General features: G+C 38.6%; 1 protein-coding gene across 1 annotated transcript; it reads left to right on the forward strand.

Annotated features, from left to right (window-relative positions):
* Positions 1 to 8,968: 8,968 nt before the first annotated feature.
* Positions 8,969 to 26,083, forward strand: LOC139739556 (putative lipid scramblase CLPTM1). The gene is made up of 14 exons (XM_071650163.1): positions 8,969 to 9,060; positions 11,429 to 11,647; positions 12,768 to 12,926; positions 13,710 to 13,827; positions 15,284 to 15,369; positions 15,963 to 16,083; positions 16,713 to 16,812; positions 17,512 to 17,653; positions 18,348 to 18,441; positions 19,059 to 19,249; positions 21,447 to 21,542; positions 22,968 to 23,103; positions 25,130 to 25,297; positions 25,878 to 26,083. Exons 1-14 carry the CDS (start codon positions 8,977 to 8,979, stop codon positions 26,081 to 26,083), a joined length of 1,920 nt encoding a protein of 639 aa, XP_071506264.1. The 5' UTR covers positions 8,969 to 8,976.
* The last annotated feature ends 585 nt before the right edge of the window (positions 26,084 to 26,668 follow it).

Genomic DNA, 26,668 nt, shown 5'->3' on the forward strand with positions numbered 1-26,668 from the left:
GGGCGCTGTGACACAGTGGATTTAGACTGTCGACCCCCAATCGCAGGACCCGAGTTCGATTCCCCCGCCCAGTGCTTATACGTCCTTGGATAAGATGTTTTTACCCACCACGCGTCCATCGGGGGTCATCCCACTAGACCGACACCCACGAGTCGTACAGCCCACGAGTTCAACATTGAAAACAGGTCCACGAGTCTATACAGCTCACAAGTCATACTGCCCATGAGTTCAACACTAGGCAAATGAAGCCCATGAGTTCGACACTAGGTAAAACAGCCCACGAGTTCGACATATGTCTCGTGGGCCTATAGTTGGCTTACTAATGGGCTGTATGCCTCGTGAGCTGTATAACTCATGGGCTGTATGACTTGGGAGCTGGATGACTCGTGGGATATATGACTCGTGGGTGTCGGTCTCGTGACGTGCACCCGTCCATCGACCCATCGATGTGTAAACGGGTATCTGGCAAATCTAGGGTATACTGTAGTAATGGCAGCGCCCTCTGGTTGAGCAGTGACAACACTGTATGCTGCCATGATACTAGTAGTGGATAAAGAATACTCAAGTTAAAGCAAACGCAATAGTAAATTTCAATGCAATGGACTTAAAACAGGGAGATGGGAGAGACCCCACATTACGGCGATTAAAACAAGAAAGTTAAGGAGCATGTTTTTGGAATTCGTATCGTATCGTTTCGTTTTATTTCATTTCCAACACATATGATTACATTTTGAATACACATACTTATGATACAACAATGCACATGAAAAAAAAAATAACCAAACTATGAACTGTGATACAATTTTGTAAATATCAAGACAAATACCGAAAAAATGTTGGAAGTTCAGGAACTGTACCACCTTAACATTATAAACTCATAATTGCAAACACGTTGAAACTCCAAAATTATGGTTATTTGCACAAATAATGATTTAGTATTTTCTGATTTTAGTTTGCCAGGAAATTCATGAAATATCGATTTTCTTTATGTGGCAAAGAATTTGGAGTCTTAGTCTTTACATAAAACGACATATACCTTTCAATTTTCAATTCAATTCAATTCAATTCAATTCAATTCAATAGTTTATTTATTTCCATCATCACAAAGAAAAGAAAAGAAAAAGTTGACATAATCCAAAGTGATACAATTTTTTTTTTCATTTCTCTTACACTCGTCCGATAAAGGATTTTTTCAATACAATATAAAGTATATTATACACGAATGATGTCGTAAAAAAGAAACAATGCACTTTGTCATGGCAACAAAAATAGTAAATAATCATAATGATGGAAAACAGTGTTCCACTAAAAAAGCCACGCTTGTAAAACGTGGAACACTGGAACAAAACAACAACAGCACCAATTTGTTATACCAATAAGACATATTCATTTTAAATTCTTCTATATACTATTGTACATTTTACTCATTGATATAGTGATGTTGATACTATGAACAATACATTACTAGGATTTTAGGATGCAAACGTATAAACTATATAACATATCACATTTGTGGCACAGACACTATGGGGCCAGGTGTGCCAGGAAAATTGAACGGAAAGGAAGATATGCAATCGGCCACAAAAAACATAACGACGACAACAACAACAACAATAACACAATACACAGAAATAACAGAATTTGAGGAAATGCACTCAGACAGATACTGGACAACGAAGAACGAGGAAAAAGGAGCAGGGAAGAATAGAGAAGGAAAAGGAGAGGGATGGAAAAGGTCTGTGGACACACTACAAAATTTCAAGGAAAAGTGAAACATGACTGGTTTTTTCATTGAACAGAATTATCTGGTATATTTAGAAAACAAATATTTTTTGAGTTTATACTTAAATGTAATTAACTTCACAGATTCTTTTAGATCATTATCTAAGCTATTCCAAAAACTGGGTCCGGTATAAACAAATGTATTTTGAGTGTGTACAGTTCTAACTAAGGGAAGATGAAATTCTTTAGATTGTCTAGTGGGATAATTATGTACGTGGCTGTTACGGTGAAATAAAGAATAAAATATTTTGGGTAGATGGTTGCAGTTGTAATTAAACATAAATTGACCAAGGTGAAACAAATACAACTCTTTTATTTTCAGAATTTTGTGCTCAAGGAAAAGCTTGTCAGTATGTGCTCGGATATGAAGGTTAAAAACGATTCTGAGCGCCAACTTTTGCAGAAGAAAAAGTTTGTCTAACAATGTCGAATATGTATTCCCCCAAGCAAGAATTCCGTAATTCAAGTACGGCAATACCAAACTTGAATAAAGCGTAATCAAAGCCGAAGAAGGAAGATAATATTTCAATCTATTCATTATGCCTATGTTACGTGCAATTACTTTACAAATATTGTTTATGTGACACTTCCATTATAACTTATTGTCAACACAAACACCTAAGAATTTAATAGACGAAACCTCTTCTAGAGGAGTAGTGTCAAATATAACATTACCTGGTAATCTATCTAAATAATTACTGAAAAACATATACTTTGTCTTCTCAATATTCAGTGACAATTTATTTGCATATATCCATTGTGAGACATTCTTCAATTCATCATTCACTGTACTAATCAAAGTATTAGGGTCAGGGTGGGAATAAAAAAGATTGGAATCATCCGCGAATAATATGAAAGAGAGTTTATCTGAAGATCTATAAAAATCATTAATGTAAACTATAAATAACAGTGGGCCTAACAAACTTCCTTGCGGAACACCACATTCTATTTGCTTCATAGAAGAATCAAAACTGTTCACATGTACATATTGAAATCTGTCAGATAAATAACTCGTAAACCATTGCAAGGCTTTTCCGCGAATACCATAATGGGATAACTTAGAAAGAAGTATACCGTGATTAATCGTATCAAAAGCCTTTGAAAAGTCCAGGAAGATGCCTATTGTATGCGAAAATGTATCAAGTGCATGTGTAATCTTTTCCACAAAGGTAAGTAAAGCGTGGGTGGTGTTGTGATTTTCTCTGAATCCAAATTGAAAATTCGTAAATATATTACTCATATTGAAAAAATTTACAGTTCGGATATATACTATTCTTTCCAAAATTTTAGAAATTGAAGTTAATAACGATATTGGTCTGTAATTATTGACATCATTTTTCTCCCCTTTCTTATATATAGGTATAACTTTGGCAGTCTTCATTTGACTTGGTACAAGCCCAGTACTAAGTGATAAATTAATAATATATACTAAAGGATCTATTATTTGAAGAATTATATTTTTCAACAAATAATTATCGATTCCATCACAACCTGGGCTTTTCCCTTCTTTCAAATTATGAATAATATCAATAACTTCTTCATTATACGTAGGGTCCAAAAATATAGTTTTAGGATTAGGTATATCCAAAAAATCATAAAACACTTTATTGGATGAAGGGATACTTTGTGATAAATTTTTCCCAATCGATGCAAAAAAAATCATTAAAAATTTCGGCCATACCAGCAGGTACATTGCTTGAGGTATTACCCCATCGTACTTCTGAAATACTAGATACATCATTAGATGTATTCATAACATCTTTTATTGTTTTCCAAGTATTCTTAATATCATTTTTATATTTCATTATCTGGTTGACATAAAATTTTCTCTTTTGTAAACGCAATAAATTAGTAAGCGTGTTTTTATAAGTCACATATTTTTGTCTGTTTTTATCCGTAGGGTTACTCCTGTATCTATAAAACAAATTATTTTTTCTATTAATCGATCTTAAAAGTGATTGGGTTATCCACGGGAGTCTTGGAGTTCTTTTATAAGAACTTTTCCTTGTGCAAAACGGAATATGTTCATCAATTTTAGAAGTGATAATTTTCATAAAATAATCATAACACAAATCAAGATCGGTATTGTTGTATACAAAAAACCAATCAATATCTTTTAAACTATTTTGCAAATTAATAAGATTATTGGCCGTAATCTTACGACGTCTCTGATAATCATTTTGCCTAGGAGATAACTTAATTTGGAAGTGGGAGTAAAGTTAAAACAAACTTATTTGAGGCCATGTTACCTTTTCTTGATGTAATTTGCATAACGTGACGGCGACTGATAACCGAAAACGTGCTTGAATTTCCTTATCTTTCTTATATCCAGTCTAACCTTCTCTTCCAATGTTCTATCAACTTAACCCTTTTTTCAGTATACATTGTATTTCTCAAAGTAAAAGAACGTGAATTCTGTGGATTTCCACTTTATACGCATAATAGTCAATCCTGAATGTTAAAGGCATTATTTACCATTTGCAGATGAAACAAAAATCCAGCATTATTGCTTCAAAATAGTTCTAAAATGTGGGTTTGGGATAGAAACAACCACTGTAAAAAATTGAATCCGTATAATCAAGGTTAAGTATTGTTTAATACACAAAATGTGAAAAATAGTTATAATAAACATGCTTTCAGACTAGACAGCCTAGAGGACAGTTATATGGTTTACAGAGAAAAATACTGATATCTTCTTATATTTTAGGCTTTATTGCAAAAATTGTATGTGGTAGGATGTTTTGTGATACAACAGACCCTATGCATCAAATGTGATATCTCGAACATTTTTTTTAATCACTGTTCCCATGCACAAAGGTAAACAGGACCTTTAAAGAGCTGAACGCTGTCAGATAGAGCTGTGAATTATCCAAAAGCAGATACTAGTACTCAATTCAGATGTAAATGTAATTTGTCCTCTTCGGGGTAGTATCCTGACCAACCCTAACAATGGTTTGGAAGTTTCACTCAGTAAACAGGAGACAAAGATATCTATACAGCATCATTAACGTTTATAGCGTGAGCTATACAGTGATTATTCGAGGCCGAGGGTACTAGGGTCATTATTGTACATGTCTACCCCTGATTTACACTTTGTACCGACAGAAGTAACTTCTGACTGTAGATAATTGATGCCGAGTAAATTAATGTTCACGGTGCAGTTAAACACACAGCAGAGATGAATTTTACATCGTATTTCCTATATACCGGTGTCTTTTATCGGGTCCTCTCCATAAGGAAAATTATAAATCATGGAATCATACTTTAAAATAAGTGCTATACCCTCATAATGTACGATATTTTTATTACTTGGAACATAATAGACATAGAACATACTAATGTTCTACCTGTAAATAGATGAAATTGGATATGTAAACTGATTTTGACATTCTGTGTTTCGAGTGATCGGCGTTTTACAAAGCTTTGCTTTTTAGTATAGATCATTCTTTTCCATCGTTACTTGTCACTATTGCAAAGTTTGCATTTCGAACTTGAACTTTGATCTGTATTGCTTACTGTACCTGTATTTCTATTTCATTTTTGTTAGATGGAAGGAAAAACACACTTGAATTGAACTTGATTAAACTGATCAGAAATATTTGAAAAACCATCACACGATAAAACGAACGGCATGGAACAATTGTGAACTCAAGCAAAGTGTAATTAATCGAAATTATTTTTGGTACCCAAGAGGAGAATACAACAAGGAATATGACGTTTAAATGGATAGCATGAAAGAGAGGGTTAAATATCAGCCAAGAGCAGAAGGGTGAAAAAAGAACTTTCGCATGAAAGGTGCTTTCCTTAAAATAAAAAACAAAACAACAACAACAACAAAAACAAACAAACAAACAAACGAAAAAAAACTTCCATTTCAATGGGGGAGGGGGAGCTGTATGGTTTTAATGTCTTAAAAAGCATAGCAGTGCTTAAGATTCCAATTCTTTCAAAACTGCACGGGGTGTTTTAGCAGGATGTCTTCTACATTTTTCCAGGGACAAAAATGATGGATTTATCTGCTTGTGATAAAACCGCTGCAATGAGAAGTACGATAATTATATATTTTATTACTACCATTTAGATAGCGAAGTATGATCATGATAGCTATGTGAAATTATTTCATTAAGTGTCGTCATCGTCAATGATATATCACAGAATGTGATTTCTATCAAACTTTATAAACTATTACCTAAGTAGGCTACTCGTACCTGACTGAAAATATTGCAATTCTGATTAAAGAATCTAGAATCCGATTAAAGAATCTATGATCACACGGCTTTTAATGGACGTTTTGTAAAATATGAGGATAATTGACCTCGTTGCGAACCATAGAATTCCTACTCTTTCTGTTGTCATTGCGTGCGGTTCAAGGATTCAACAAACAATGGTATGATATCAGTGAAGGATAGACATAATAAAGGCAAAAGCTGGTATTCAAACTTGTCAGTACCGAGTTCAGTTTCGGAAAGGACTTTGTTCCTACAGCCATTGAACAGCTGTTTAATTATGCCTATGTAAATACCCTTTAAAGGCGGAAAAGCTATAAAAGGTTCATATGGCTTGAAAATCACTTCCCCACTTCCCCGCTATCATCATCTAGAATGAACCATGTATAGTGTTTTACAGTGGCGTATCTAGGGGGGGGCAAGGGGGGCATGTGCCCCGGGCGCCACTCCTTGGGGGCGCAAAAAAGAAGAAGAAGAAAGAAAAAAGGAAGAAAAAAGGAAAAAAGAGAAAAGAAGAAGTAGTAGAAGAAGAAGAAACAACTCATCGGAAGGGGGAGGAAGAATGGTGTGTGTGGGGGGGGGGGGCAGAAAACCAAATCAAAAAAAGATAGAAACAAAACATAATGATGACTCGGACAAAATGACAATGTTTATTGCGTTCACACAAGAATTCCATGTTATGTAAGCTGAAATACAACAATTTTCGGCTCGCTCGCTGCGCTCACTCTCTAAATTTTATATAGAAGAAGAAGGTGAGAACAAAATGGGATGATGGCGCGGACAAAATGACAATGTCTATTGTGTTCACACATGTCATTTTATGTTTAGCAGGCAAAATGTTTCACGGAGCAGCGGCTGCAATTTCTTTCGTTCTGAAGCGATCGCCAATTGGATCAAAAGAAGGCGCCAACGGTTTCGAAAATACGGGGGGGGGGGGGGGCGCCAAAAAAATCAAGCAAGATAAGAACAAAACGTAATGATGACGTGGAAATATACAAATTTCGTCTCAATCGCTCGTACTGATATAGAGTATTTCTTCAAGTCCTCAGTTTGTTGGTAAAAATCGTTATCTATAAGGCCGTTACTATATCTTGATTAGAATTGTAAGATTTGATAAGCAAAAAATAACAATGGTTCCATGTTTTGTAAGCTGAAATACAAAATTTTTCGGCTCGCTCGCTGCGCTCGCTCGCCAAAATTTATCAAAACAAAAAGGAAATAAGAACAAAACGTCATGATGACGCGGAAATATACAAATTTCGGCTCACTCACTCGTACTAATTTAGAGTATTTTTTCAAGTCTTCAGTTTGTTGGTAAAAATCGTTATATATAAGGCCGTCACTATATTTTGATTAGAATTGTAAGATTTGATAAGCAAAAAATAACAATGGTTCCATGTTTTGTAAGCTGAAATACAAATATTTTCGGCTCGCTCGCTGCGCTCGCTCGCCAAAATTTATCAAAACAAAACGTCATGATGACGCGGAAATATACAAATTTAGGCTCACTTACTCGTACTAATTTAGAGTATTTTTTCAAGTCTTCAGTTTGTTGGTAAAAATCGTTATATATAAGGCCGTCACTATATCTTGATTAGAATTGTAAGATTTGATAAGCAAAAAATGACAAGAGTTCCATGTTTTGTAAGCTGAAATACAAAAATTTTCGGCTCGCTCGCTGCGCTCGCTCGCCAAAATTTATCAAAACAAAAAGGAGATAAGAACAAAACGTCATGATGACGCGGAAATATACAAATTTCGGCTCACTCGCGCGTACATAATGGGGGGCATTTCATGAAGCAATTTGTCAGATATCTCGTCTGACAAACTGTTAAAAGCAACTGAAATCCTTGCTTCTGATTGGCAGAGAGCAAAATTTGTCCGACAAGTTGTCGGACAAAATGCTTCATGAAATGCCCCCCCCCCCCCGATTTAGAATATTTTTTTAAAGTACTCAATTTCTTGGTATAGACAAATCGTTATCTATAAGGCCGTCACTATTATTGATTAGAATTGTAAGATTTGATAAGCAAAAAATGACAAGAATTCCATGTTTTGTCAGCTGAAATACAAAAATTTTCGGCTCGCTCGCTGCGCTCGCTCGCCAAAATTTATCAAAATTCATTACATTTATAAATCACTTTCAAAAGACCCCTCTTAAGGGCTTGAAAAGCATATCATGTGGACTTTGCTTAAAGTCCCTACCGGGATCGGGTTGGGGTTGAACAACAGTCTTTTTCAGAAATTAGGGACGCAATTTTCGCGCTTGCCCCGGGCGCCGTTTTCCCTAGATACGCCGCTGGTGTTTTACGACAATGTCTCTTTTGAAGTAGCTCAAATAAACCGAAAGGCATAAAGTTATCCCTACCGTATACTACTCCGAGCGTTCTTTAAATTAATGTATAACCATTTTTTGTTGGAATGCTAATTTCTTGAAGTGCATTGGGAATACAAGTGGACGTGAAAGAGTAACTGTGTTTCCACTTCTAACAATCACGTGAAAGAATACAGAAGTTTTCCCTGATTTTCACACTGCCAATAAAGATGATAATTCAAGATGTTTTATCATTCAATCTCAATTTTCAAGTGATGCATTCTTATTTTTTTTTCACTCTTTATCAGTGGACCTGCTCGAGTTTGCACGACGTGCTCTTATTGTCCCTGGCGATTGAAATAACACAAGAGTGTGGAACTATGGCTCTCTTCATTAATGGGAACAGTAAATTATCAATCAATTTAATTCGAGGGATGCAGGTCACAGATAATTTGTCGTGTCTGACCTCTCTCACAAAATATGAGGACGAATCACGGTACGCGGTGTGACAGTCATGCTTACATGCAAATAGCGACATGTTAGCGGTGAAATGGCATTTAAATTTTCGATGCTCCTTCGTCAACTCAGAACTGCATAAATGCCCACTGCAATCTGTCGATGGGGTAACAAGCGAATCATATAACTCGAGCAAATATGGCGTCCACCAGTGCAGTGCCAAGGCAATCGCCTGATTCTAGTCAGGACTCGGGAAATGCGGTTGCGCCACAAAATGGAGAGGTAAGTTTTATAAGATGAACGACTCATGATTGTTGCCATGTGTCTGATGCGGATAGTTGCAATTTAAAGATTTCTCAAATGTGGTATTTACGGTTGAAAAAGTCACCGTACACTGGTTACTTCACTCATCACGCTCATTGCGTTGACACTGCACTGCTGCTGCGTGACAGTCAGTGTTGAATGGGCATGCACTACGTATTGTACTGAGCAGGACGTGTGGTCATACCGAGGTATGCTTGGTCATACCCGGTCGCGGTCAATGGACACATCGCGATTGATTGCAATTGCCAGTTTATGTGTAGACAACGTGTTGCAGCGTGTTGAAACTGACTCAGTTTGCATTGTCATGTGGTTATGCGGCTATATTGTGGTGGGGAATGGATATTGATCCCCTCTTGTTCTGCGAGTGCGTCTTCAGTTCACTGTGTGCAAAGTCTAGACGAGCGGAGGTGGATTTAGCAGTAAAGTTTAACGTTAGGGTGTCTGGAGTGTTTTTCTTACTTTTGAAATTCTTTGAAAAGTCGATTATGAACAATTTCATATGAAAGAGAATTAGGGTCTATGTCATTAAATTTAAGACATATTTAAAATTTCATGGCGAAATGATGTTTCAATCTCGAGAAATTAAGCTTTGAAATCATGCCAATATCACAACTTTTTCTCGAGAACGAGCGAAAAACTGTCCAAATATTTTCACAAATAAGCAGCATGAGCATGCAGATCTCCAGCGACTGGTTAATTGAACGCACAGAAAATTATAGATATAGGTCGGTCGTCATTTTATGCAAGAGCAAGCAGCAAAAAGTGGTAGCTTTGTTAATATTGGATGCTGACAAAAACATATTTATGAGTTTTATTACCCCCTCCTGTTTTTATGTTTATTACATTAGGCCCTTTAATTATTCTCGAACAAGTTGATATTAGTGTATAACATACCTGTCATGAAGATGTGCAGTGGTGCATTCCTCTTTGATGTAAGATACGTTTTAAGTAACTGCGACCAGCCCCACCAGCGTACATGAGCGTGGCACCCAATTGCTCTCTGCTGGTCACGCAGACAATTCCCCGTAGACGGCAGTAGAAAGATAGCCGGGCCGCTGATTGGCTGATCGCCCGGCCGCCCGGCCGTCCGCTTCACCGCACTGCGTGGTGTGCGAGATCCACTACTCCGTGTGGATTGGTGTGGTGTACACAATGCGCTGCAATCAACAAGCGTGCTTGCCATCGTGTTATGTAGCGGCTATGCGGCGAGCTTGACTGAAGAGCTCCCATCGGTACACAACGCTACACAAACCACACAATATGGCGACTAATTTGCATTGTGGTGTTGAGCTTCTTATGTGTGTCGCTCCACACACGTACATGTCGCTACCATACAAATCGCATGTATTGATACACACACACCAACGAACACATCGAACTACTTCACAAATTCATACCTTAAAATCATGTAAAAATATGACATCAAATTTCAAACACAACGATAGCTTCACTGAATACATGGTTACACCGAGGGAGGAAAATATTTTGCCAAAAATCGAAGACTTGATGTGAAAATGCCGAGTTTGGTATCAAATTGTTCAGCCACTCGCGCTGGAAATTATCGCACACTTATGTTATAACGTTGTGGGAAAATATGTAAATGACGGGGGTAAAGAGCCAATGATGATGCAGCTTCGGTGTAGCTCCCGGTTCATGAATGAAAAATGACGTCATGCTAACGCGAGCGAGGGCAGTAGCGAATCGCGCATGCGCGGCTTGCCTGTGCATATGTTCTACGTGCTGGTGTGGGCGTGTTTCACTCGAACCCTTTCGCTCGCCACAGCGCAGCGCGCAACGAAAGGGCCTTGTTCAAAGGCTAAAATCATCGCGACTCTCGTGCGTATTCATATTGCCAATGCACAAAGTGCCACACAAAGGTTGCATTGAAAGTCAGAGAATGAACGGGAGGGATGGATATGAACTCATAGAAAAACATGGGATTAATGTGGAAATTAACAAGTGAACGTATCGTATTAATAGGTAAAGAAACGTATGTATATTATAAAAGTAAGCCTTTTGCTGGTAAAATACAAATCTTATAGTGGCGCGAAAATTTGCGTTTCTTTTACAACATACCGGTACAGAGATACAGAGATACACTGTAGCACTCTTTGGACTCAGGGCGCTCCCACAGTACAATGTATGACTGTGTACAAGGAGCACCCCGGGATTACATTTTAAGTGAAGCATTTCAGCTTGACAAAGTCAGTTTACCAGGTATAGGTTGTTACACATATAAGGCTAGTGTGCATTGTATGTGCATTCCCAAAATATTCTTTTGCTTCCAACAATGCCACATTTGTGTGTGTGTGTGTGTGTGTTGCAGGTTGCCGCCAATGGTGAGCAGCAGCAACAGCAGGCACAACAGCCCAACATGTGGCAGACGATCAAGGGGATGGCGTTCCGCATGTTCGTCATTTACATGGTGATGAGCTTCTTCCGGGGCAAGTCCAGCACTCCAGCAGACAACTCTTCAGGGGCTGGCGGGGTCTCCACCTCATCTTGGAAGCCGGGCACCAATCTCTTCCCTACGGGTACCGTGATGGTAGGTTCGGCCATGTCCCCTGGCAATTTTCACAGCAAGTTTTCATATTAAAGTCAAGATTTATCATCCCATCAGCAGCTTTGAATCTTATTGCATATGTTTAGGTTACTGTTTGTGGTTTGGCTTCGTATTTATGCAACATCCCTAAGATACCTCCTTTACACTAACCCCCTCCCTTTACAAATTATTTTTTAGTCTTTTGAAGGAGAATATTGTAATTCTGGCCTAAAGTGATGACTCACATTATAATACAACCTATAAGATAACTATGCTGTTTTTAAACTAACATAATGTGGTCATCAATTGTTTTTAATTTTAAAACATCTCAACATGCAGACAATGATTTATGTGATCTGGAAAGATAACTTGAGACAAAAATGAAGCCTTGAACACACAGAGACTTACATCTGTTTGCCATGTGTCATGATGGGAATCTTGTGACCTCAACTGTGCATGCAGCTGGTAAACATTGAACAAGCCCACAAGTTGAACATCTGAGTCATTCAACTACCAGCACATCAAATCTGACTGAATAACACCATTATTTCCAGCTGATACATAGTAACTGTTGCACTCCTTGAATACCAGCAAGATCACTCAGTAGGGAAAGGAGGAAGAAAGTGTCTTTAAGTGAAAGGAGGTTAACAGATTAAGTTTGAATATTGAATTGAATGTTTTATTGTCAAAAATGCGAATGTGGAAATGTGCCCTCCACCAGCGTTACATGCAAGAGATACACACAGATATCAATTGTTTAAAGTACAACATATGCGTGACAAATTACAAATAACATCAAACAAAACTAATTTGTAATGATTGTTGCAGAAAATAAAAATGATAACTGTTATATTCATAATACATCTTATATGTTTCTCATGTGATTAAATGGTTTGAATAAATTTCATATGCTTGGTGTTAAAATCATTCTATTATCCTTGGTCTATTTTGATCAAATACACATTCACGGCCATAATAGAGACCAATAAGAAAAACAAAAAAGAACAAATGCTAGGTTTATAAATGAGCTATTGACAAACCACAAATGCAGATGTTTTGTTCTCAAACAATTTCGCCGTGATTTTTGTGTTAATTTATTTGTTTTGTGTTTTAATCTATACAGGACCTTAGAGTGTACATCTCAGAGGATGAGATCTTTACAGACTTCAACAACACCCAGCAACTGTTCTGGGAGCTAGAGGACTTGGAGTATGGGGACTGGACAGGCGGACCCAATGGGGACGGCACCTTTGAGATAGAGGGGGATGTGGAAGCGACAGAGGTTAGTGCCGTGAAATTTTGAGGATCAAGTTGAATGGCAGAATTGATGTCTTGTGAGGATTTGATATTTCATTTTAATTTGCATCATTTGTGTATTTAAGTCTTTGAGATGTCCTCAGAAGACTTCTTGATATCTCTTGATATCAAAGTGCTTTCAGAATTCATGGATTTCTTTTAACCTGCCACTTGATATCAAAATATTACATGGTAATGTATGCTCCAATCAACTCTGGCCATATAGCAAGGAGATATGAAAAGATTTCCATTTTAATCTTTCTTTTTTTTTAAAAAGAAAGCCACATTTGAGTGAGATTTCTTGCATTGATTTGCAATAAAGGGCCACAATGTTGAATTCTTTTACAAGTCAAATTTTCACGCCGTGATGGAAATGCTGCAATGTTACAAGCAGTAGAAAAGTAATTTCATGTCATAAACATTTTCTGACCACATACATTTAACCCATAGGAAAGTCCAGTTATTTTATTTTAACGATGTAGATAAAAACAAATTGGGAAATATTTCCACGTTGGAGAGAGGATTAGAGACCAATCTGTGAGGTTCAGTGGTCAAGACCAATGGACTTGGTCAAAATGTAAATAAAGGGCCATGCACTTCTGGCAGATTAAAGTGATTCTGTGAGAAAATGGAAGCATTCCAGTGAGCAGTGTACAATGATTGTGAGTATGTTGTGGTGGAACCCCAGCACGCTTTGCATCTGAGTGCTGTCACAGCGGTATTGCCATGTGGAAATGTGTGTCTCTCACTTTTTTCCCACCCTTTCCAGAGTATAATGAACAACGCATCCATCTACATGCATATATTCTTCACAAAGTCTGGCTACTCACCAGACCCGAGACAGAGGGGGAAATACACCAAAAAGTATACCGTCTCAATGAGCAAAAGTAAGTCATGTGAAATTTTGGAGCTCATCAGCAGTATTTGGGTTCTCAACAGCAGGTGAATTCAAATCTGATGATTGCTTGACTCAGTAATTACTCATAGGGTGTGGACTGATATTCAGATATGTATCTGTTGGCAGTATTGTCATTGTTGTCAAGTAATGAAGTTTAAAATGATGTGCCCACCCACTGTGGTCTAGAATAGTGCGTTTCAATGAGTGGGCCACCGTGTAAAAATAAAAAGATTTGTATTCAATCTACACATGTAGCTGGGTCTCAAAAAACTTTGTAAGAGCCAAGGTGGGTGTTGGGTTAAAAAAAAAGGTTGAGAAGTGCGGGTCTAGAAGGTGAAGATGGTGGTATGAGTACCAGGAAGTAGAAGATATCAGAAGTCTGAATGTTAGGAGGTCCTGAAGTTGGCTTGTATTCCATTATTGAGGAGGTAAGCCACCTAATGGAAGAAAAAGTTGTTAGTGAATAAAATTCCATGTTTGATGCCAACAGTGTGATTTGATAATAAGATGATAAGGCTTGTATCAAGTGGGGATGTTTGAGGGTTTATTTCATCATCAGTTTTTTTTTTTTTTTTAAATTACATGATACACTTCAGTCTATTCACGAACGTTTCAACTAAAATGGATTATATACTATACATAATGTATGGTAATCAAAACTGTGCAACTATGTAGAGACACAAACATACATTATTAGACAATATGTATGTGTGTAAAGTTTTGAGAAATTTATACAGTTTCAATACAGATTCATGACAAGCTGCTTCCTTAGAGAGTGGTGTGTCAAACACACTGTGATTAATGTTTTAAAATGGCATTACTGAAAGGACAAGTTCACCTTCATAAACATAAGGATTGAGAAAATGCAACAATATTAGTAGAACACATCAGTGAAAGTTTGAGGAAAATTGGACAATCGATGCAAAAGTTATGAATTTTTAAAATTTTTGTGTTAGAACCGCTGGATGAGGGGACTACTACAGCTTGTGAGTCATATGCGTACAACAGTATAAAGAAAATGTAAAGAAAATTCAACATATTTTCACTTTTTTCGCATAATAAAAGAGCACTTGACTTGCCTCTTTCTAAAGGCAGGGGGAATAATGTTACCCATAACATTTGTCGGTAACGAGTCGGGGGAATGTGTACTTTTTTCAAAAGATGAAATTTTGTGAAATTCTCTTTATATTTTCCTTCCATTGTTGTACGCTTGTGACATCTAAGTTATTCACACACTGCAGTAGTCTTCTCATCCAGCGGTTACTGCACAAAAACTTCAAAAATTCATAACTTTTGAACGGATTGTCCGATTTTCCTCAAACTTTCAATGATGTGTTCTACTAATATTGCTACATTCTCTCAATCCTTATGTTTATGAAGGTGAACTTGTCCTTGAATGTCTCACAATTTCTCTTTCTTTTTTTTAAAAATGTGCTTATATGCAGGAATAAACAAATTCAAAAAGAGACGCTTCCAGAAAACCAAAAATCTGTTAACAGGGGAAACAGAGGCTGACCCAGAAGTAATTAAGGTAAGAAATGGACATCCTATGTATAACTGACAGTGAGAACTTGTGTATATGTTGCCCAAACCTCGAGAAAAAGATATGACTCTATATTAATATTGATGTTTAATAATGAGTTTCAAAAATCAGCACAAACATTCATGTTTGTTTTGTCTGATATCTGCAGACTGGTTTTTTTTACTCTTATTTTGCTTGATCTTTGTGATAAAGTTTTTTTTTTCAACAATCAGACCATTTGGTTATAAACACTAGTAATTCATGGCATAAAGTTTAGTTGGCTCTGTCACATAGACAATTGTCTTCAAATTGCCATTTAACTGTTGGTGTGATTTGAGTGCCATTAAGCACAGTATAACCCCATTGTAGTGTACACACTGTCCAAGTCCCTGGCACTCTGTACTGTATTAATTTGGTCCAGAGATTGTAATTGTGTGCCCCTCAGGAATTGCTCAATGCATTGCTCAATGAAGTGCACTTTAGTAGAAGAATCATGTTTACATTGTACAAATACGAGGTATGGCTCCACCGGAGAATTATTATGATGCGGAAAGTGGGGGTTTATGGTTCAATATGCTGTGGATCTCTTTTTGTACCGGCAGAGGGCCGAGGAGGAAGGACCAGTTGAGATCCTGTCCCACTGGCATCCAAACCTGACGATAGCCCTGGTCCACGATCACTCCCCGTGGAAGTCTGGCAGCGTCCCCCAACCCCTTGACAAGAGTAAGAACCTATCCAAGCCACTTCTTATGCCAAGCATCTGTAAGATACCCAAAGACTGTGTTTATGTGATAGTGTACACATGTGCGTTGGAAGTGTGAAAGCTTTACATTGCCTTCAATACTATGGTGATTGACATCATGTTGAATTCAAATTATCATAAGTCTTCATTTTGCCCAATCTTCCTGCTGATATGGTGCTTTGATTTGAATGTTTTCCTAGTAAAAGTTCTCTCTTTAAGGTCGAGAACTCTTGGCCACCACAACTGTGTACCAAGTTACAATGTCTGTACAAGAATTTTTAGAGCAAAGTCTTTGTTTATTCAAATTAATGATTCTTTTGGTCAAGCTTTCCCACTCAAGTATGTATGGCGATGAATTTTTATCATGGCTTTTACTAAAAACACTGAATGACTGATGTGTATTTATGTTAATGAAGGGCAATTTGTTGAGAAACTACAATTTAAAAAAAATGTGAATGGCAGCCACACCTATATGTTTTTCAAAACTAATGAAAAATATCATTTACAGACTCATATGGAGGGATTATGAGGAGACTAACATGAGACTAAGTATGTGGAAGACATTATTCCTTTATTCATTCATGGTGTAATGCTGTATTTTGTTTTCCAGTGGTCAAGTTTCATCCTTCCGGAGATTATTATCCAATCATCTTCATCAATGACTACTGGAATCTCAACAGTGAATACCAGCCCATCAATGATACCACACCGTAAGTAGTCGTCATGACAACTACTCCAACCAGTCTGTGGTAGTTAAGTCAATGACATATAAGCTGACGGGCATTGTCCTCAATCCAGTGGTTTTATATTCGTCTAGTGCAAGAGCCAAAGTAATGCGAGCTGTATGTATCATTCATGTCATCCCTTTTTCGCAGTAGGGTAAACCCCACGATAGTTGACATTACAGAGGTCGACAAATCGTGGAAGTCTTCACAATTAGAAGGTCCTGATTTTCTTCTTGTTCTTTTGTTATCATGTTGTTGACTTTTGAGAGGGTTAATGTATATCATGGCAATGGTGCTGGGTAATGCAGAAAAATGGTTCTGTGAGTATGAAGTGGCGAGTTGTACAAAGTTTGATTATCTGATCATACTATTGGAGAACTTCAGATCAGAGTTGAATGTACTTTTCCAACAATAAGGAATGCTACAGAAATATGATTTTATTTCACGTACTTTCTCAAACAGACACCATACAGCTGATATATGATCGTAGCTTTCAGAAAGTGTTAAGGGGGGGGGGGGTCAGTTTTGCACCTATGCCAGAAATTTTGAAATGACTCGCTTCAGAGTGAAATTCTACAAGTGTTAGTTTTTGCCTGGCTTAGAAAAAGATGATCGACAGACGAACAGCAGTACTTCAGAATAATATGATAACTCGCCAACCTGACTCCCTTTTGTTTGCGACAGAACGCTTCCCCTGAGATTGACGTACACCCCCATGGGCCTGTTCAAGCTCCAGTTCTACGCGGCCCAGACGATGAGGAACCAGTGGACGATGCTGCTTGGAGAAGAACAAGGCAACGATGATGAGGAGGAAGACGGACTGAAGGTAAGAATATGATAGCCTACTCACGATATGAAGATGAGAGCTTTGTTATGAAGCCATCGTTGCATTTGGTGGAGCTTTAGAGAGGTTTGCATACCCTCATGTGCTGATCAATTTATTGACGAGATCTAGGTTCAAGAGCTGCCTGTTGCAAGGTTGAAATGCTGCTGCATTCATCTCAATGAATGCTGTCGGGGAAAATGCGATGTCAATCTTAGTGTGAACACGCAGAGCACATGTTGTCTATAGAGTGATAATTTATGTGTGATGCATGCTTTTTGTACATATTCAAATATCCAGTAGGCATTGTAGCAAGATTAGAAGCTGTACTGTACCTGAGAGATCAGTGCATTGTGAAAGTAGATATTTTGAGCTATTCATTCTCCGCACTCGGTCTAGGAAATTGAACCTTGTGTTTTTGACTGTCAGTCATGCATTTGATAGTCATTACATAAATTGCAAGAGTTTAAAGTCACACCGACATAATATGCTGAAGACTCTTCCCTCTTTTTGCTATTTATGCATGTATCATACCACACAGAATGAGAGAATGTCCACACCCTGAAATATACTGAGTTTGTGACACCAGAAGTATGAGTTGACACATAGAAGTCATCATACATACTGATTCTGATATGATCGGTAAGAATGTGTCTCATGTTTGTTTTTATTTTATTTTGTTGTCTTTTTCTTCCAGAGAGCCATCCTAGAGACTAACCCATACCTCTTGGGATTAACATTCGTTGTTTCCATCGTGCACAGTGTCTTCGAATTCCTGGCATTCAAGAATGGTAAGTACAGTTTGCCTTCCTCCTTTTCCTTCATAGGAAGAATCAAATTGCCTGTGTAGGACTAATGTGAAGTGCACATGTTTAAAAGTACAGCTGTGTGTCTGAATGATCTTTTTAATTGCAAGCAGTGATCCTCATGTTCATTTCCGTTTTTGACCATCAAACCAGTGGGTAGTAATAAAGTTACTGTAAAAAAGAAGAAGAAAAAAACAAGCTTTAAATCATTGTGATTGTTACTGTGACTCACTTTTTTTTTTTTTTTTTAACCAAGATTGAGTAGAGGAAAAGCTTTCTAAGATTGTCTTTGAAAAAACCATACCAAGTCAATTTTATTAAGTTAATTAATATATTTATTTTCTGGGCCAATAAGTGTTTACAGCCACAGAATGTGTTTATCATACACTTATCCCTGCGATCCAAGTTTCCAACGCCATCCGCCCTTAACGTGTACATTTCACTGAGAGCCAGTGATGAAATCTCTTCACACGACTTCTTGACAGTGCACATGCCTTCTTTTGCATTTGTTTTTGAATGTCTCACTGTCCTCATGAACAATGATTTGATGCTTCATCATAGAAAATAACCGTGCCTGCATTTCATTCATTTTTGTGCCCCAGACATCCAGTTCTGGAACAGTCGTAAGTCGCTGGCCGGCCTGTCGGTACGCTCCGTCTTCTTTGGCGTGTTCCAGTCCCTCGTGGTCTTGCTCTATATTCTGGACAACGAGACGAACTTCGTGGTGAAGGTCAGCGTCTTCATCGGCCTCCTCATCGACTGCTGGAAGATCACAAAGGTCACGACCCTCAAGGTCAGTGAGGTCATGCACCACTCATTAAGTATGTCTCAGATATAGACACACACACATACATATGTATGCTTGCTTGACACTCTCATGTACCACTCACATACTAAGTATGGCCCCTTGGTCATCTTACCTAGGTGAGCCTGATTGATTTGGAAGTAGGTAAGATCATTGGACCTCTCTTATTATTATGGGGGTCAGGACAGTCAATGTGAGAAATCAAGATAAATAGGAAGATGTTAAAGGCACTCAATCATGGCGAGTGGTTTGTGCGGCACGGAGACGAACGCAACACACTGCCTCCCCCATTCTGTGTCAAATGTAGTGACCCCGAATGAGAATAGCGCTGGCTCAATGGGTCTACGAACAACACGCTAGACTACAAGAGCTCTGTGCTACAAATCTCCTAACCCAAAATGGCTGTCCGAGCAAGCCACGAGAGCTTCCGAATGGACGCACACTCTCAGTGCGCATGCGCATGAAGAGAGGCCAAAAGAGCCACGCGTCTTCTGGCCTCTCTCCTCCAATCACCGCAGCTCGCCGTCACAATGTTTGTGTATGATGCGTACACACACACACACACGTGTCTCAGTGGCAGCATTGTCCCACACGTTAGTCTGGCATTGTGCAATTGCATGCACAAACATCGGTCGTTCGGGAGTGTACGTACCATTAGGGATGATGATCGACCATCTTTAAGCATTTGCCACAAAATCTCCCTTTCTGTAAGTTGTCAGTATGCCACGTCATATGCAGTCTCATTGTGTATGAAACATAGGTACAGTATTCATCGCATAATCGGGACAGGTTGGGAGTAGCAAACACGGCCCCTTTAAGCGAGGTGCCCGATTTCGCGATGAGTACTCACCATACACTAACGGCATACGACATGTACATGTAGTGCACACACACACACACACACACACACATGCATACTGACGTACTGTACATGTACATGAATACACAACACGCTACCCCTCGGCGCGACCCTCCAGCTCTCCATGCATTCTCGCAATGATGTAGAGTAATCGCAACCGGGTTCGATTCTTCTGTCAAACACGCGTGTACACGTAATCAATGTCAGCTCATAGTCTAGATTCATAAAACGTTACGTATTCGCACATACATTGAACCCTTCTCATCTTTCACGCTCTCCCTCCCACTCTCTCCCCCATTTCACTGAATACGTAACTGTTCATAGCCCTCATTTCAATCACGTAACTTTTGCCCAGTCACAACTGAGGAAGATTGTGACGTACACACAGATCACAGTGTACAGCTAGCTGTATTGAAAGTTGAAACCAAAGACAGTAGATAACAAGATACGAAGGCGCGCGATAACAATGGACTTTGCCCTCAGAGTGTATGACTGAGATTAAACAACGCACACAGCCTGGGCTGTATGAGCGAGGCATGTTTTTTATTGGATGTGAGTCGAGTAGGAATTGCAAGCGAGCACATGGCTTTGCTTTAAATGTAGGGGAGAAAAATGTTCGCGAAGGCATGTGCTTTGCAATGGCATGGGTATGGATACTTATACACGGCGCTTTCGTGGCTATGCATGTACATGTACTGGATGGACGGAGGTCAAAACACACCAATCCGAAGCTTGCTTTGTAAGTTTGTTGTAAACGACAACTGATACGGAATCTTTGAAATATTGTTGTGGTATTTTGGTAGATTTTTTGTGTAAAATATTAACAAAATCAAAGATCGCTTGAAGAAAAATTGTCCCGTTTATCAGAGGTCCCCGCCCGATTATCCAGTGAAAATAACGTGCGTTGGAAATGTTTCTGGGAAGCGTATATCATTTAAGCGAGGATCCCGATTATCAGATGCCCGATTATGCGATGAATACTGTAATTAGATTTCTTCTTGTTGCATCTCTGAGTGTCTGGCTTTCATGTGTGATGCTGGAAATGTGTGCGTCATAAAAATATACATGAAGATTTGGTATGTAGAATGGTTTGCAGGCTCTCTACTACCCAGTTAATTTCATTTGAAGATGAAAATTATCCAGAACAAGGAGAGCTGATAATTCATATTAATTTACTCTTCTTCATTTGCCATGCTCTTGGATAAATGCTTTTCTTTGCAAGCAAAAAGATTGTAATGTCAGAGTGCTGTGTATGTTTCACAGCGGTTGGAGATTGTAAATAGTTTTTGTAATCCTACAATCTCTTTGCAACATTTTATTTTTCAGTTCGACAGAGAGAGCATGATACTTGGTATAATACCGAAGCTCACTTTTGCCGACAAGGAGTCCTACACAGAGTCAAGCACAAAGGAGTATGATAAGGTGAGTTGGCCTGAAATACCACACAGGTTGTCTGTAGCGGCTATAAGATTTTTTGTTATCTTTTTTTTTTTTTTTTCTAAATCTGGACAGGTAATTGTCAGAGCAACTTGAAAAGCTTTGTGGTTAAGCTTTATACAAAATTGCCCATACAGTCATGAAGTATGTTTGCTGGAGATCACATTGTCTTGTACTCATTAGATTGGCAGGTTGCACTGTTCTGTGCAACCTCTGGAGACTTGTACTTGTCTGAGTTATGTTGTCGGTGTAACTGGGGATGTTTCTTTCTATCCAATCCCATCACACAAAATGGCTTTCAAGTACTAGTGTATTGCTGAAGTCTTCCTAAATGTTGGTTGACTTCTTGATTCCCATGCAGTATTTTGTGTGCCATAGCTAAGCATGCATCTTGAAAACTGACTTTTGTTTTCTTTGTCATCATCGTCCATCATCATCATAACCATCATCACCGTTATACGGAGCTTGTTTGTTTGAAATGTTTGAAAATCATGCTGTATTACAGAACCATTTTATTACGTAAACCTAGTTATATCATGCGCTACTTTACATTTTTTTCTCAAAAGAGAAAAACAACAAAACAACAAAAAGTCACATAAAACACAACATAGGTTTGTGACTGGGTGAACAAAATTTCTCATTGCCAAACATAATTAGCGCTGAAACAGGCACCAAACAATTTGTAAACTTGCCGAAAACTTAATGAAAACTTGACCTGTTTTCTGATATTTGTAAGACTGAAGTTATGTGAAGTGCATAGAAAATCTTCTAGATTATTATGGGCTGTATGAATTATTGGTGTTATTATTATTACCTCCGCCAAGGGAGGAGGTTATGTTTTCGTTACCGTTGGTTTGTTTGTTAGTTAGTTCGTTAGTTCGTTAGTTTGTCCGTGTGCAAAATAACTCAAAAAGTAGTGAACAGATTGGGCTGAAACTTGCAGGAAAGGTTGAGAATGACACAAGTAACGAACGATTAACTTTTGGTAGTGATACGAGAATTTTGGGGGAATTTATGAAGGATTTTTGATATTTTGGCAGGTAGGGTCAATGAACTTGGGAGTTCAGGCTGCGCGTTTTTGAGGTTTTCCTGCACGCACTAAAGTGCGTGCACTAGTTTCTGCTGGGATGAGGCGCGCACCGTGCAGCTGAGAGTTTATGACGTAACAAAGGCTTCTATATTGGAAATCAGGCAACTTTCAGCACACAATGCTATAAATACGTATGGGTGGAAATCACTGATTTCTCTATGGAAGAACAAGATCAGTGATGAAAATGATTTGCATGCTTGGCGGAGGTCTGCGCTCTCAGAGTGCTTCTCTAGTTATTATTGCTATCATTATTATTATTATCATCATCATCATCATCATCATCATCATTATTATTATTACCCTCTTACCTCTCTCCTCAGATGGCCTTCAAGTATCTGTCGTGGCTTCTCTACCCACTGCTTGTCTGCTATGCGATCTACTCACTCCTATACCAGGAGCACAAGGGCTGGTACTCCTTTGTGCTCAACATGCTCTACGGATTCCTGCTAACATTCGGTGAGAAAGAGATCGAGAGAGTTAGAGATCAGAGCTCCCGAGGGGCCCGGTCATCTGCAGGATGTTGTTTTTGCATTTTGATGGCTGGCATTGAAGACCCAGCATTCACAAGAGCTTTCTTGGGTCGGGAAAACCCCTGCAGTGGGGCGGGTGTTATCTTTATAGAATTTGAATCATCATATTCATTGAATTGAGACTGACAAGTACAGTGTAGGTGGATATGTTCCGCTGCATATTTTAAAAAATTACCCAGTCCAATATGGCTATTATTATTGTTATTAGTGGTATTAGTATTTTTACCTGCAACATTGGCTATGTCCTATTTGCTTATGTCAGTTAATTTGCTGTTCAACAGTATACAGTATACATAGCCTTTTTCAACTTGCGCAGTTGTCAAAGTGATATATATGACATGACGGACCTGCCTTCAAAGTGTAGTATGAATGTTTTTCTATGTTTATGTGAACGCATGAGATGATTAGTGGTTTCAGGGCTGGTACATTTTGTATATTCAGTTGTGACAAAAGTAATTTACAAAGTGTGGAGATCTCTTTCAAGCTTTGATATGTTACAACATGATGAGACAGATTCTACACAAAGTGAAGGAACTTTTTTTTTTTTTTAAAGCCTGCTGCTGATAATAGGATGCCTAATAAGAACTAAAGGTTTAGTATTATAGTAGTTGAAGATTACCTGTTATAGAATGTTGGCTTTCCAGTGCTGCACACGCGACACATTCAGACAGATTCTGCTCCATAGTAAAGGTCCTTTTTACCAGATGAAACAAATAACGGATGAAACAAGAACACAGCTTTCATGCTTCAAAATAGTTCTAAAATGTGGGTTAGGGATAGAAACAACCAGTGTAAAAATTTTGATCATTATAGTTAATGTTAAGTATTGTTGAATATACAAAATGTGAACAATAGTTACAATGAAATTATTTCTAGACTTAACTGTCTACAGTTATGCTTTACGGAGAAATATAGTGATATCTCTGTTTATAAAATGGGTTCAAGAATGTAGCCAATAGGCAGCGCTGAAATGAGACACACCTCCTTCCTTTACTTCAGTACAATTGCACTGCCTGTAATCCTATGGTAGATTGCCGATCGTCTGTGCTGTGCGCGCGGCGGCTCCTTTGATGAATTGCATGCATACGCGCTGTCAATCCTGTAAACAACTTCTAGTTCGGGCTGCCGGCCGCGCGGCCTGTCTTCCCTTGTGCATAACATGTGTGACGTACGTACATATACTCTACTATACGTACACTTTGTACAGTACAGTAGACCAAGCGTTATGGGACCGAACGCGTACATGGAGTCACTTTGAAGAGCAAATCCAACGATTTAGCAGGTTAATTCTCACGCCGTTTTCAGAGTATGTTGTCTAGTAGGCCTATATGAGGAGTCTGTATCAAGTCTTTAAGGTAAAGGGTGCATATTCTATGTAAAATAAGTAAGTTTTCATGCGGGAACTTAAGTGTCCGGAAACCCAACCCCCATTATACTTATACTGTATGTGCGGGACTTCCGCGAGTGCGACGTGCGTAAATGTTTGGGACGAACATCTTCGGACGTCTTGACCCACAAAGGTACGTGAAAAACGCTGAAAAATGATGTTAGTTTTCGAATTTTCGACCCATTTTATAAAACAAATGATGCACAGGATTATTTCATGGCGTTAGTGGAGGCGTAGCTCACTCTCGGGTATTTACAATGTAGTGCAACATGCACTCGGCTTCGCCTCGTGCATGTTTCACAATTGTAAATACCCTCGAGTGCACCACGCCTACACTAACACACTCTATCCTGTGCATCATTTGTATAATATTTTAGGCTTTATTACAAAATTTTTGTATGGTTACGATGTTTTGTGATACAACTGACCTACACATATGTATCAAATGTGATAACTCGAACATTTTTTATATCTCTGATCCCAATGGTTAACAGTACCTTTAATGCATAAATTAATTACATTAATTAATAATGTTGAACCTGTGCTACTCTCTTTCCACTGGTAGGATTCATCATGATGACTCCGCAGCTCTTCATCAACTACAAACTCAAGTCGGTGGCCCATCTACCGTGGCGAATGCTGACCTACAAGGCACTCAACACCTTCATCGATGACATATTCGCGTTCGTCATCAAGATGCCGACGCTCTATCGTATAGGCTGTCTAAGAGATGGTGAGTGCAACAAAGCAGCAAATTTCTTCCTTCCCCTAACCACAGCAATCTTTAATATCAAGAACCCGAGGATGTGTAATACCAATTGACTAGCTCATCCTGAGAATGGGTGAAAGAAATGTAGTTGTGATTTCCATATCAAGCTCAACAATCGGTAGCAAAAGGTCATAAGTGTTCTGGAGTATCACTAGCAAGAATACATGATAACGTCGTGGTGTACTTTTGCCGCTGAACTCAAAATGGCATAAGTTCTTTCCATCCATTCTGCTAATTCTGCTAATTCTGCTAATTTGTAAGCAGCACTGTCCACTTTCTGCATTTTGATGTCACATAGCTTAGAATGTCCTAGCTTTTGAATGAATATGAAAGTCTGAGCTTATGCATAGGCACTGATCAGGCACCAGTGTGTTGCCTGCACTTGTATACCATGTTCATTGTAATCCTAAATTGATTTTAGTTAGAGTGAAATATATTGTGTTGCCAAATTTTTGAGACGGCATTGTCCATGTTTGCATGATGTTGGGTTATTTTGACAAGATTTTGATCCTCTACGTCTCTCCTTTTTCTTTCCTCCACGCAGACGTCATCTTTCTAATTTTCTTGTATCAGCGCTACATTTACCCGACGGATTACAAGCGAGTGAATGAGTTTGGCACCACCGGTGAGATGCACGAAAGCGCCGATCAGCCTGCCACCAATGGGGGCGCCGTGCCCGCCCTGGAGGCCGCAGAAGGCTCGCAAGAACAGGCGGCCGTCAAATCTAGTCAGGAGAAAAAGGACGATTGAGCTTACCCAATAATCCAGACATCTTCACAACGTGTTTTTTTATGGTGCTGTGAATATTTAATCGTTCCCTGAAGGGAGTGACCAGCACATGATTTAGGAATGCTTCGTTGATTGCTTTATTGTTGTTTTTGGTGATTTTTGCAGGGATGCTTTTGATGTGTTGTTTATTTGTTTGTTTTTCGGAGTGGGGGGAAGGGTAATGAATTTGTGTTGTGATCATAAAAGAGGTTTTTTTTTGGGGGGGGGATGGGGAGGTTCCTCCGCCCCCCCCCCCCCCCCCCCTTTTGTGTTTTGTTGGTGCCTCGCTTTTCTGCAATGCATTGCAGTTATTGGGCACTTGTATGCTGAAATGCAAAGGGGAGAATTTTTGAGAGCAAATGAGTCAAGCGTGGATATTTTGGCTGAGTAATCATGATAGATATTACAATTCCACTCCCTCCCCCTGACAGTGACATAATTGTGTAAGTCAGCATTGGTGATGTCAAGGTGTCTTTATATCCATAGATGTAATCTGTATTGTAATGTGTGGTATGTGATGATTTGTTTGAAAGATGATTTGTCATATGAGAAGAGTGTAAGAGTGTG

This window comes from Diadema antillarum, unplaced genomic scaffold (assembly GCF_040938485.1).
Source record: "Diadema antillarum isolate AM-2024a unplaced genomic scaffold, OU_Dant_1.0 scf00000029, whole genome shotgun sequence".
NCBI classification, from domain to species: domain Eukaryota; kingdom Metazoa; phylum Echinodermata; class Echinoidea; order Diadematoida; family Diadematidae; genus Diadema; species Diadema antillarum.

Excerpts from the sequence above, each read along its gene's own strand:
- LOC139739556 (XM_071650163.1), top strand. The coding sequence starts at position 8,977 with ATGGCGTCCACCAGTGCAGTGCCAAGGCAATCGCCTGATTCTAGTCAG. Across the intron at positions 15,370-15,962 it reads CTGACCCAGAAGTAATTAAG|AGGGCCGAGGAGGAAGGACC; the intron begins GTAAGAAATGGA and ends TTGTACCGGCAG. Across the intron at positions 19,250-21,446 it reads CAAAGGTCACGACCCTCAAG|TTCGACAGAGAGAGCATGAT; the intron begins GTCAGTGAGGTC and ends TTTATTTTTCAG.